The sequence below is a fragment of the Nyctereutes procyonoides genome, unplaced genomic scaffold (genome assembly GCF_905146905.1).
Source record: "Nyctereutes procyonoides isolate TBG_1078 unplaced genomic scaffold, NYPRO_anot_genome, whole genome shotgun sequence".
Classification (NCBI taxonomy): Eukaryota; Metazoa; Chordata; class Mammalia; order Carnivora; family Canidae; genus Nyctereutes; species Nyctereutes procyonoides.
The window spans coordinates 11,648,323-11,660,873 of record NW_026575052.1 but is presented as its reverse complement, the minus strand read 5'-3'; the positions used below and the strand labels follow the sequence as shown (position 1 = coordinate 11,660,873).

The 12,551-nt window shown below is 53.9% G+C and overlaps 1 protein-coding gene across 1 annotated transcript; it reads left to right on the top strand.

The window, feature by feature from the left end:
- The first annotated feature begins 5,703 nt into the window (after positions 1-5,703).
- Positions 5,704-11,965, top strand: SLC30A2 (solute carrier family 30 member 2). Its single transcript, XM_055332748.1, has 8 exons — positions 5,704-5,827; positions 6,495-6,715; positions 7,446-7,592; positions 8,312-8,465; positions 9,189-9,345; positions 10,048-10,153; positions 11,198-11,332; positions 11,810-11,965. The coding sequence occupies exons 1-8, from the start codon at positions 5,778-5,780 to the stop codon at positions 11,953-11,955; spliced, it is 1,116 nt and encodes a 371-aa protein (XP_055188723.1). The 5' UTR covers positions 5,704-5,777; the 3' UTR covers positions 11,956-11,965.
- Positions 11,966-12,551: the final 586 nt, after the last annotated feature.

The following is a 12,551-nucleotide window of genomic DNA, read 5'->3' as shown; positions in this document are numbered from 1 at the left end:
TGGCGGTGTCTCCTGGCAGCAGGTAGAGCCAGATGCCCTTTGGCCAGACCAGGTGGGAAAAAGGATGCGGAGGACTGATCACTCAGATGCGTGGGAACATGTTTGCCTGCAGATCAAGATGGCAAGCTGGGGCCACGCCAAAAGAGGAAGAAGGGTGGAGGTTGAAAGAAGCCAGGTGGCTGAAAGTCAGCCAGCCTCACGAAAGGGTCTCAACCGAATCCCTAACATGAGGGGATTCTCTGGGGGGCGCAGCCAATTGTGCTGGACTTTGGGGGCAGACCTTGGGAGGGAGTAAGAAAGCAGACGAAGCGGGTCCTTCTCCCTCACGGGCCTGACAGGCTGACCTGCTCATCCAGTCCTCAGACCTTTAGACCATGCCAGGGAGCCGTGGTCATGGCCACGGCCTTCAGTCATCTGGGAGGTACTAGGGGTAGACTGAAGTGGGGCTGAAAAGAGAAAGGAGAGGGAGAGAAGGGTCACTTCCAAGGGCAGAAGGGGATTTCTCTCACCTTTTGGGGTAAGGGTAGTCCAGCTGGTTCCCCCTTTTGGCTTTGGTTCCTTACCACACAGGAACCTCGGCAAGGAATTTTCAGTTCCCCAAGGAATGCTAGAGTTGGTCCACTGAGGGAAAGTCCTGAGAAATTCCCGGAGAATCTGGAAAGAGTCCTGGACCAGCAAAGGCTCCCCGCGCAGATGTGTGTCAGGGTGGGGAGAGCACAAAATCTCCCCGCGAGGGCCACCAAATGTGGTGGCTACATGGGGTGTCTCTCGCCATCAGATAAGGGCCCCTCAAATGTGGGCAACTGATCGAGTGAAGCCTGTGGCGCTGGCAGTGATAAGAATTCGCCTGAGGCCGAACAAAGGAGATAGAAGTTTCCTGAATATACCTGTAAGGGAGAAGAGGGCAGAACAGCAGAGGAGAGATTGTCCGCAAGGAGGCAGTGGGTGGCAGCTGTTTTTAAAGGGGGAAGATGAGGCCATAGAGCAGCATATGGAAATTCCCCCTTGTTTGGTAACTGTGCCTAGCTGTAAGTAGCCCATTGATTAGATTGGAGCAATGGATATCTTGAGGTGTGGCCTGATGGGCCTGTCTGTGTTCAGCCAGGTGGTGGCTGAAGCCCCTTCTACAACATTCCATTGCTCAAGCCTGTTTGCCTAAAAGCGGCCTCTACACTAATTGTGTAATATGTTACACACAAGTACACAAAACAAGCTGTAGAGTGCAACAGACTACTGCATAATGAGATTCTGTGCTGCTAGTTAAGATTCTGTGTGTGCAAGTCAAGAAAAAGACACTGCCAAGCCCCTAGAAGCCCTCATGTGGCCCCTTCCTTGGAGGCAGCCACTATCCTGGCTTTTTCTGATAACCATACACTTGTTTTTCTTTATAGTCCTAAAATATCTTCCTATAGAAGACTGAAGGAATTTGCAGCCAGAAAGAGGGAGGTTTTCATCATTTTGAAATCACAAGAACCAAAAAAATAAAAAAAATAAAAAAATGAAATCACAAGAACCAAGACGTCTTGGTGGCTCAGCAATTTAGTGCCTGCCTTTACCACGGTGTGATCCTGGAGTCCTTGGATCGAGTCCCACATCAGTCTCCCTGCATGGAGCCTGCTTCTCCCTCTGCCTATGTCTCTCTCTCTCTCTCTCTCTCTCTCTCTCTCTCTCTTCTCTGTGTCTCTCATGAATAAATAAATAAAATATTTTAAAAAATCACAAGAATCAGTATTACAACCTGTCCACATTCTGCTTTCAGATTTCTTCTCCAGGTTACTGATAACATGAGAAACAGATATCAATTCACTATCTTGTCACTTATCAGAGAGAGGGAAGGCAGTTAAAGCTAGTAGTCAAAGTTTAAATTCCAGGGAGGTATCTCTTGACCGCAAGTAGGAAGATCTCTACCTTGCCACAGAAGAGGCTCTACTTGTCCTTGCAAACCAGAACACTTAAGGCTAATGTGAAGGGTTCTTGATCAAAAACTTCCTTTAAGATCATGCTGTAAGAGAGAAAAACTTCAAAGGGGTTAGTCCAATGGATCTTCAATATGGTTCCATAGCCTGCTACATTAGAACCACCAGAAAAGGTTTATTTTTCCCCAAACCTTTAATCTGGGAAAATTTCAAACATATGGAAAGGTAGAGGGAATGGTGTAATGTACCCCATCGGTCAGTTTCAACAGTTAATGACACATTTGTTTCTTTATCATTACCCACTCCCAGCACTGGGATTATTTGGTGACAAATCCCAGATATCATTTCATTTTATCCTCCAGTACTTCAGATAAAGGTATTTTTTAAAATATTTATTTATTTTAGAGAGAGACTGAGAGCTGGAGTGGGGAGGGGGCAGAGAGGAGAGGGAAAGAGAGAATCTTAAGCAGGCCATGCTGAGTGTGGAGGCTGACATGAAGCCAGATCCCACAATCCTGAGATCCAGCCAAAATCCAGAGCTGGATGTTTAACCAACTGAACCACCCAGGTGTCCCTAGATAAAGGTATTTTTAAAAATCAAAGCCACTATAGGGGTGCTGGGTGGTTCAGATGGTTAAGCATCTGACTCTTGGTTTCCCCTTGGGTCATGATCTTGGGGTTGTGAGATCAGGCCCAGAGCCGGGCTCTGTGCTCAGCGAGGAGTCTGCTTGAGATTTTCTCTCTCTCCCTCTGCTCCTCCCCCTGCTCACGTGCTCTCTCTCTCTCAAATAAGTAAATAAATAATATATCTTTTAAAAAAATCATGGGGTGCCTGGGTGGCTCAGTTACTTAAGTGTCTGCCTGCAGCCTAGGTCGTGATTACAGGGTCCTGGGATCGAGTCCTGCCTGCATCAGGCTTCCTGCTCAGCGGGGTGCCTGCTTCTCCCTCTCCTGCTCTGCCTGCTTGTGCACTCTTTCTCTCTCAAATAAATGAATAAAATTTTAAAAATAAATAAAAAAGTAAAAGTAAAAGTAAAAATAATCAAACCCACTATACCATAAAAAATGAACAATAATTTCATAGCAGTATGAAACGTTGAGGTTTCTTTTTTAATTTATTTATTCATTCATGAGACACACACACACACACACAGAGGCAGAGACATAGGCAGAGGGAGAAGCAGGCTCCATGCAGGGAGCCCGATATGGGACTCGATCCTGGGACTCCAGGATCACGCCCTGGGCCGAAGGCAGGCGCTAAACCGCTGAGCCACCCAGGGATCCCAAACGTTGAAGTTTTAAGTATTATAGTTCTGGGGATCCCTGGGTGGCTCAGCGGTTTGGCGCCTGCCTTTGGCGCAGGGCGCAATCCGGGAGTCCCGGGATCGGGTCCCGCATCGGGCTCCCTGCGTGGGGCCTACTTCTCCCTCTGCCTGTGTCTCTGCCTCTCTCTATGTCTATCATGAATAGATAAATCTTTAAAATCAAAACAAAACAAGACATTATAGTTCCCAGACCTCTCCCCAGACCTACAGAATCAGACCTGTGGAATGTGGAAATCTGTATCTTTATCTGTATCTTCTAACTGTAGGCTCTCCGCCCAGCACTGAGGCCAACTTGGGGCCCCAACTCATGACCCTGAGATCAAGACTGGAGCTGAAATCAAGAGGCAGACACTTAGCCAAGTGAACCAGCCAGGTGCCCCTGGAATTTATATTTTTAAAATAGAGTTCCTCAGGTTGAGGTCTGAGGACCTCCACAGGGGACCTCCTGGCAATCTGTAGTCAGGTATAATATAAGCAGACCGAGCACTTTTTTACTATATCAAAGTCTTGACTGGTCAAGCTCCTGTAAGTCAAGTCCATCTTCTTAATTTAAAGGAAATCTGGCATAAAAGTTTTTAATAAAATGAATATATGCACCTGAATCCAATTTTTTAAAAAGATTTTATTTATTCATGAGAGACAGACAGAGAGAGAGAGAGAGAGAGAGAGAGAGAGAGAGAGAGAGACAGGCAGAGGAAGAAGCAGGCTCCATGCAAGGAGCCCCGACATGGGTCTGGATCCCAAGTCTCCAGGATCACACCCTGGGCTGAAGGCGGCGCTAAACGGCTGAGCCACCCCTGGGCTGTCCCTGAATCCAATTTGTAAATCTACATTTCTAGAGAACTTATCAGTGTGCTCTGCATCAAAGGGAACAAAAGGGATACAAAAAAAAAATATGCTTTTTAAAGCATTAACATTTTGCTATCAAATAAAAGATTCTGATTGAGTTGGTTTGATGCAGGGTTTTGGAACCTGCATTTTTAAAAAATATTTTATTTATTTATTCACGAGAGGCACAGAGAGAGAGGCAGAGACTAGGCAGAGGGAGCAGCAGGCTCCCACAGGAAGCCCGATGATGGACTTGATCTCTGGACTCTGGGATCATGATTCAAGCCAAAGGCTCAACCGCTGAGCCCCCCAGGCGTCCCTGAAACCTGCATTTAAACACCTTTTCCAAGTACTGCTGATTTGGACTGGTTCTTAGACTATACCAGGAAAACCACAAAACCTAAGGTAAACGTTTTTCACACTCAGAGTCCAGAGGAGGTGGAAAGGCACTCAGTGGGGACCCAGTCTAGGGAGGGATGGTGCTGCCATCCTGTCTCCTTGCACCTAGTCTCCAAATAAAATGACTCTTGTCTGGGAGAGACAGAGGTGCCCCTTTTTATCCCCAGCGGTGTGGACAGGTGGCTTGCACCTGAGACACTTGTCTACGTGAAGGGACATTGCCAAGCCACGGTCCCCTAGACCAAGGACACTGGGGATGATGGAGTGACTGGGCAGAGAGGTCAGCAGTCCGGAGTTCCTTCTATATAACCTATCAGAGTTCATCCATTCGGCTAGGCCATGAGGTCCTGACACCACCTCCCCCAAGGGACCGCTGTGAGAGGACACAGCTGAAAGTGGGTGGTGCACCAGGCCAACACAGGCGGCTTCTCCCGCGGAACACCACGTACAGCACCTTCCTGGGCCTTCTGTGAGATGCTGCGGGGCAGGGAAGGGAGGGTGGCGGTGATTCTTTGCAGATGGTCACTGCTGCTGAAGGGCCACACTGCTCCGTGTAGGGGTGGAGATAAAGCCACTCCAGATAGCGATCGGAGCGCGCGGGACCCGGGAGCCGGCGCTGCTTCAGCGGCTCGGATGGGTCAGTCACAGCCAGTCCCGAGGAGGCCCTTGCCCCAGGCCCAGGGCGGGCACGTCCCGCCCAGGAGACCCCTAGGCCGAGCCCAAGAACGCAGCGGGCCTCAGGAGTCTCCAGCCTGAGGGCAAGACACACCTGGCCTCGGGAGCCTCGGGAGCCTCGGGAGCCTCGGGAGCCGCATTCCTGTTCTCAGGGGACCCAATCCCACAAACGGAGCGCCCCGAACTTCTGAGCGCGGGGGAGAGTCCGAAGTCGGGCGGGGGCGGCTCCTCGCGGCCCAGGGGCGCCGGGGCGCGAGCGCTCGGGGGCAGCGCCGGGGAACCCTTTGCGGCCGGCCTGCCCTCCCCCACCCGCGGCCTTTTGCACACGACGCGCAGCGCGCCGCTTCACACGGGGAGGCCGGCGCCGGATAAAGCGGCGGGCGCGGGGCGCAGCGGCCGGCGCGCTCGGGCTGCGGGGGCCGGGGCTGCGGGGGGCCGGGGCTGCGGGGGGCCGGCCGGGCGCGGCGCAGGCGGGAGCGGCGGCGGGAAGCAGCGGGCGGGCGGGCGGGCGGCGAGCGGGGCCCTCCCGGCAGGTGGGTGCGCGCTGCGCGGGGGCCCGCCCGCGACTTCCAGGGCGCACGGGACGCGGCGGCGGCGCGCGCCTGACGGACCCCGCGGGGGCGGCCCGGGCCGCATGGAGCCCACGGAGAAGCAGCACCTGGTGGACACCAAGTCCGGAACCCGGTAAGGCGGGAGCCCCGGGGCCCAGGGCGCGGCGTCGGGCGCATCTCCCGGTCCGCCGCGGGCTGGACGGTTTGGCCGGCGGCTCGGCCGGGCCCACGCGGAGGGGGCGGCGGGAGGCGGGCGGCGGGATGCCGAGCTCGGGCGGGGGATCAGCCCCCCACCTCGCGACTGAGCCCGGAGCCTGACCCCCGCGCGCTAGTGCGCTGTCGCGTGCCTGGAGCCCCGCCCCCGCCCCACACTTTGCCCCCGGGCAGTCCCGCCCTGGGAGGCCCTGGGTCCCCAGGTGCACCAGAGGGGCGCCCGCCCTCCTCCCTGAGCCTGAGCTCTGTTCCTTCTCCGTGCTTGGCTGCACTGGCCCTGCGCCTTGGCTAGTGCCCAAGGTCTTTGCCTCCTCCGGGCCCCGGGACCGGAGGGGGGACGGGGGGGGCGGGGAGGGACACCCTGGGCCAAGACCCCGAGACTCCTGGACCGTCATTGCCCCCGCACCCCGACTCCACACACGAGTTTCTGGTTACCCTTCAGTGACGGTCGGGCTTGGCGTGCCCCTCGCTGTTCTTTTCGTTGGACACATGGGAACCCCCAGGCCCGCAGAGAGATAGGACTGAAGTCGGCCCTCCTTGCCCCCGATTCAGAGCTGAGTCCGCCCTCTCCCGTCCTCTCTGGCCAGGTCTTACACGGGATCTCTGTGGCAGGAGGGGACTGGCTGGATCCCTCTGCCCTCACCTGGCCTGGACTTGCAGGCCATTGAGTTAGTCGCTGAGAGTAACCATTACTGTCATGCCCAGAAGGGTCCTGCCAGTCACCTCGAGCCCAAGAAGGAGCGGGCCCGGCGACAGCTTTATGTGGCCTCTGCCATCTGCCTGGTGTTCATGATTGGGGAAATCGTTGGTAAGGACTTTTGTGCTAATTAAATGAAATTGGGTACATGGATAGTCTCATGATCCAAAAGGCTTTCCTCCAGGATGTTCTCAGTAATATTATTCTAGTAGCCCCCGGGGCGTCTTGCCTGACTCAGTCGGTAGAGTATGTACCACTTGATCTCAGGGTCGTGAGTTCAAGCCCCACGCTGGGTGTGGAGCCTATTTAATTAAACAAAACAAAACAAAAACTAGTAGCCCCATTTATTGAATATTCACTATGCTGTTGAATATTCAGTACACTGAGTCTTTCATATACAGGTTTTCTCACCCGGTCCTCATGACAAGCTTGTATTGTCATGTGGGTGCTGTTATTCTTCTTTTACAGAGGATGAAACTGAGACACATTAGGGTTAAGCAATTTGCCCAAGGTCACACACATCCAGTGTGTAAGGGATGGCCTGAGTAATGCCTAGAAGGAAAGACCATTTACTGAGTGCCTACTATGCTTTCCAGGCCCTATTTGAACTTGATTTTCACAATCACCTTCTAAGTAGATCGTGTCAGTCCCATTTCACAGACAGAAGTTGAGGCTTAGAGAAAGTCACTTGCCCGTGGTTACACAGCTATTGGGTCCAGAGGTCCCAAATCCACAGTCTTTCTCCAGAACCTGTGATTTCTCTGCTGCATGCCCAGTCTGGGAAGTTGGCTCCGTGGGGAGCTGATAAAGCTTTTCCATTTCCCTGGTCCTGCTCCTGCAGGTGGGTACCTAGCTCACAGCTTGGCAATCATGACCGACGCAGCCCACCTGCTCACTGATTTTGCCAGCATGCTCGTCAGTCTCTTTTCTCTCTGGATGTCCTCCCGACCAGCCACCAAGACTATGAACTTTGGCTGGCAGCGAGCTGGTAAGGACCCTGGTTGGGGTGCGGATGGGATTGGAAGAAGGGGTAGGTCAAGACATAGGTTCTTTGGTGGCTGCCATAGGTGGATCCCTGAGTGAGTCCAGGAGGGTGATTTGGGTTGGGGAAGAGGGTGTGAGTTGTGGCTTCTGGCTTCTGCTAGGTCCTAGTCTGATGGGGGAGCCTTGGCTCCCTGTCTTCTGGGAACTTCTGGTCTGCAGGGAAGGAGAGTTCACTTTCCTAAGAAATGAAATGGCCAGACTTCAAGAACGAATGACAGTGGAATCAACTCTGCACGAAATTCCATGTGGAATAATTTCCTCTGGGGGGAAAGGCCAGTAAAGCCTTCTGGAAGATAGAGGCTTTAAAACCCTTTTGGTTCATCTCTGAGCTGCATTGTCATTTTCTTCATGGGGGATGGCCCAGTCTCCCATCAGAAGCATCAGTTTGTCAGCTGAGCAATAGGTACATATTTTAGAAAGTCAGTTTCTTTACAAAAAGGGTTGACTTCATAAGTTCCTTCTAGCTCTGATGTGATCTGACATATGTGTGGTGAGGTAAGGTATGACCATGCCAGCCATACCTTCCGCAGAGCCCAGGTGGATCCAGGCCCTGACTTTGCAGGAGAGGGGCGGAGGGATCATGGAGGGATGAGGGATGGGGAGGCCTCCTCAGTCTTCAGGCCCCACACTAAGATTGGTGTTGGGGGTTGGGTTCTTCCTCAGAGATCCTGGGAGCCCTGCTCTCTGTACTGTCCATCTGGGTCGTGACTGGAGTGCTGGTGTTCCTGGCAGTGGAGCGGCTAATCTCTGGGGACTATGAGATCGAAGGGGGGACCATGCTGATCACATCGGGCTGTGCTGTGGCTGTGAATATCATGTGAGTGTGGCCTCAGTTCCCTGTGAGGCCTCCCTCCCACTTTTCACACACACACATCTGCACACCTGCTCTCAGTGGAAGGAGGCCATGCATAGGCCGCAGGACGAGAATTTCCCTCCTGGTCTGAGCTCTGGTTCCTGAAACACCTCTCTGCCTTAGGCCTAGACTAAGGCCATTGAGAGCTATGAGTCTGCGGCAGCATCAACTCTACCCTCGCTCCCCTCTTAGATATGAGTGGATAACCTGGGAGCCTTCATTCCTGAAATGGGGAGGGGTGAGTGTAGTTCTTACAGGAGCAGATGTCCCTAGGGGGAGAATCCAAGTTCTTTTTCTGGCTGGTGTACCTGAAATTGGTGTCAGAGGCAGTGTGTGTGGAGCATGGGTGTCTTCTTTGGGCTTCTCCCTTGCTCAATGGTCTTGAGCAAGCCACCTCCCTCTCTGGGCCTCAGCTTTCTCTTTTGTGAAATGGGGTGGGGAACTAGGTGACCTCCATGGTGCCCTCCTGTTCTGAGATTTGGCATCCTTGTGCCCAGATTCAGCCTGGCTTTGGGGCTGAGCTCATCCTCCTGTGGTGCTCTGAACCAAGGCCAGGTGGGTCGGGATCCTCACAAGACAGAGGGATCCGGCAGTTTGGGGATTAGGATTTTTGTCCCACAGGAACCCTACTGGGGGGCCTCTACCTGCTACATCAGTGAGCCCTTGGCTTTGTCTCTGTTTCTTTAGAATGGGGTTGACTCTTCATCAGTCTAGCCACGGGCACAGCCACGACTCCAGCCAGCAGCAGGAGAACCCCAGTGTGCGAGCTGCATTTATCCATGTGATTGGAGACTTTCTGCAGAGTGTAGGCATCTTGGTGGCAGCCTATATTTTGTACTTCAAGGTCAGAACTGGGGACAGAGGGAGGTAGGCTGGGGGGTGGGCTAGAGAGTATAGATCATCTGGGGGCTCCTCTCCACACATGGCCCTTTCTGGGTTCTAGCTTCCTCCCAGCTGTGTGGGGAGAGGGAAGGAACATTTACCCAATGCCTAGCAAGTGTTGGTACTTATGATCTTCACAATAATCCCGAAGAGACGGTGGTGGGGCTTTCCACATCTCAGAAAGGTTTGGTGACTTTGATGCTGTCACACAGCTGGGAAATTGTGAAGTCAGATCCAAACCCAGGCCTGTGTGCTGCCAATGCCTGGGCCTTGCCAATCACTAGAGGCAGAATGGTGTAGTAGAAAGAGTCAGGCATCGTGGCTGAAGCCCAGCTTCACTCCTTGCTAGCCATGTGCTCTAACTGGTCCTCAGTTTCTCCATCTATAAATCGAGATGTTGGACCATTGGTGTCTAAGATTCCTTTTAGTTTTGTTCACACTTCAGTCCCTTGATCAAGGAGGCGTGGGAAGGGACTGCCTGTGCCTTGTCCTGAGCTGTGATCTGTGTGGACACAGGATAAAAGGTAGAGAGAACTGGGAGGCAGAGCCAGAGCTCAGCCTGCAGAGAGAGCCCCTTTCCCTGGCTCAGCAGTGGATGGGAAGGGCAAGGGAAGCTGAGGTGTTGGGTGGTGAACCACAGCTCTGCCTTCCTCATTTTCTGTAGCCAGAGTACAAGTATGTAGACCCCATCTGCACCTTCCTCTTCTCCATCCTGGTCTTGGGGACGACCTTGACCATCCTGAGAGATGTGATCGTGGTGCTGATGGAAGGTAATCTGGGCTTGGGGCTCTCCTCTGTTCTGAACTCTATGGCACTAACAAGTTTAGCAGGGGGTGGGGGTGGGAGGCGCAGGGAAGTCCCGGCACTTTGGCAGGGAGCCATGGTCTGGAGCCTGGCATAGGCTGGAAAACCTCCTGGGGCTCCAGGCCAGTCTTGGCATGGAGCTGGAGCCCTCAGGTGTGGCTGTTCCTAGAAATGTCCCCCGGACTACCTTCCCTTTCCACTAGCCCCAAGGTATCTCCTCCCTGCTGGGGTGTATCCTCCCTACCTAGTCTGGTAAAGCTCCATCCTCCCCCATACACTGCTCAGTCTCTGTCTACCTTCCCTACAGCAGGATTCCACTTCCCATTGCACTGGGGGGCAGACTGAGGTTCAGAATCCCCAATCCACTCCAGCTCAGTGCCTTCCTTTCTGAGGCCTCTGGCTCTGGAGCACGTGGCTGGGCTCTAGGGGCTGGGGAGAGGATTCCTCAGTGCTGGCAAATGGTCCACGCTGAGTTACTGCATTGACCAGCTTTCCTGTGCCCCAGGGCCTTGAGTCATGGGGCTCTGGGTGGCCAGGGTCAGTTTGAAGTGGGGTTCTGATTTGGAATTAGTGGAAGTGTCTGGCCAAAGGTCAGAGCATCTTCTTCAAGAGAATGACCCAGATACCAGGGAGGATGCTGATGCCCAGTGTGGGGGCGGCGGCCCCCTGCATTCTTCCTTTCATTACAAAAAATAGTCATTGGGCCCTTGCTATGGGCCAGGCACTGCTCTAGGCCCTACCGATATGGGGGTAGACAAAACAAACTGTCCCACTCTCGTGGAATTTCCATTTTAGTGGGGGACATAGGCAGGAGACTAACAAGGTCATGATGTCAAGTGTGAAGAGGAAAAGACCAAGGGGCGATATGAGGGAGATCATCTGGGAGGTGGAGGCACCATTAGATCTGCTGGCCGAGGAGGTCTGCTCTGAGGAGACTGCTCTGGAACAGCAGAAACGAGCAGGGGTGGGAGGGAGCAGTCTCCTTCAGCCCCTGTCCCTGCCATCCTCAGGGACCCCCAAGGGTGTGGACTTCACAGCCGTTCGGGATCTGCTACTGTCGGTCGAAGGGGTGGAAGCCTTGCACAGCCTGCACATTTGGGCACTGACCGTGACCCAGCCTGTGCTGTCCGTCCATATCGCCATCGGTGAGTGGGCAGGCCCCCCAGGGGCAGGGTGAGGGAGAGCGGCCACCAGAGGCCCGGGGCCATCCCCAAAGCACCCAGGGACCTCAGGTGTTTGTAGCACAGCTGCTTTGAACCTGGTCCCACACTGAGTGCTTTGTAGACATTATTGTGATCATCACAATCCCATTTCTAGATGAAGGAACTGAGGTTGGTGACTGGGGAGGCGGGCAGTAAGGTCACTTGCCCATGCCAAGAAAAGATTCCTAGCCTTAAGGCCAGGGCTTCCCCTCCTCTTGCAGGATTGTGCCAGGTGTGGGGACTGGAGGGTGGCCTGGTGCAGGAGTGAAATGGAGGGGGGGTGGTGTCCCTGATGCCTGTCTCCTGTTCTGGGGTGGGGGTGGGGTAGGGAATGAGATAGGCTCCTGATTGTTCCTAAGGGCCCTAGAGTGAGTAAATCATTCTCTGGTGCCTCCCCTGCTGTGTCCTCTCGGCCCCCAGCTCAGAATGCAGATGGCCAGGCTGTGCTGAAGGCAGCCAGCACCCGCCTACAGGGAAAGTTCCGCTTCCACACCATCACCATCCAGATCGAAGACTACTCTGAGGACATGAAGGACTGTCAGGAGTGCCAAGGTCCCTCCGACTGACTACTTGGCCAAGTGCTAGCTGAGGCTTGGACAGGACCTGCAGGTGGTGGGGCTAAGTGTCCCCCAGGCCCGGCTATGTTATAAAGCAGCTCCCTCTCCCGACCTCTGCTCTGTGTTCGGTGTGAAGGAACTGCCCCCTGCCTCCCCCATCTGACTATAGCCAGTTTAAGGCTGGAGACTCAGCAAGTGTAAAAAGCTGGTATGACCCCGCTCCTGCAGCTTCTGGTGCCTGGCAGGGCTGGGTTTGGGCCTAATCTTCAGCTAATGCTTTCCTGCCACCAGCCTCAGGAAAGACAGTGAGGCCCAGTGACGGGTGGCCGAGGGGAGACTGGTTTCAGGGTCCCCTTGCCCACCTGCCAAAGTCCTCATTTCAGTCTGCCTGGCTTGTACCTCATGAATCTTTGAAGAAGCCCTGGGACAGAGTTTCTCCCTCTGCCTATAACAATATGGTTTAAGGAGTCCTTGGGGGTTGGGAGTTGTGAGGATCTGCACTGTCCAACCTGTCCCCCTGAGATGGGAAACCAGTGGGCACCCCCAAGGCCTGTCTGTGCCTTAGTTACTTCAGCTATGAGCCACACATTTCCCTTTCTTAGAGG

Bases quoted from the DNA above. Each gene is read 5' to 3' on its own strand.
- SLC30A2 (XM_055332748.1), top strand. From the start codon at position 5,778: ATGGAGCCCACGGAGAAGCAGCACCTGGTGGACACCAAGTCCGGAACC. The intron at 5,828-6,494 runs GTAAGGCGGGAG...CTCTCTGGCCAG, and splicing joins GACACCAAGTCCGGAACCCG to GTCTTACACGGGATCTCTGT. The intron at 7,593-8,311 runs GTAAGGACCCTG...GTTCTTCCTCAG, and splicing joins CTTTGGCTGGCAGCGAGCTG to AGATCCTGGGAGCCCTGCTC.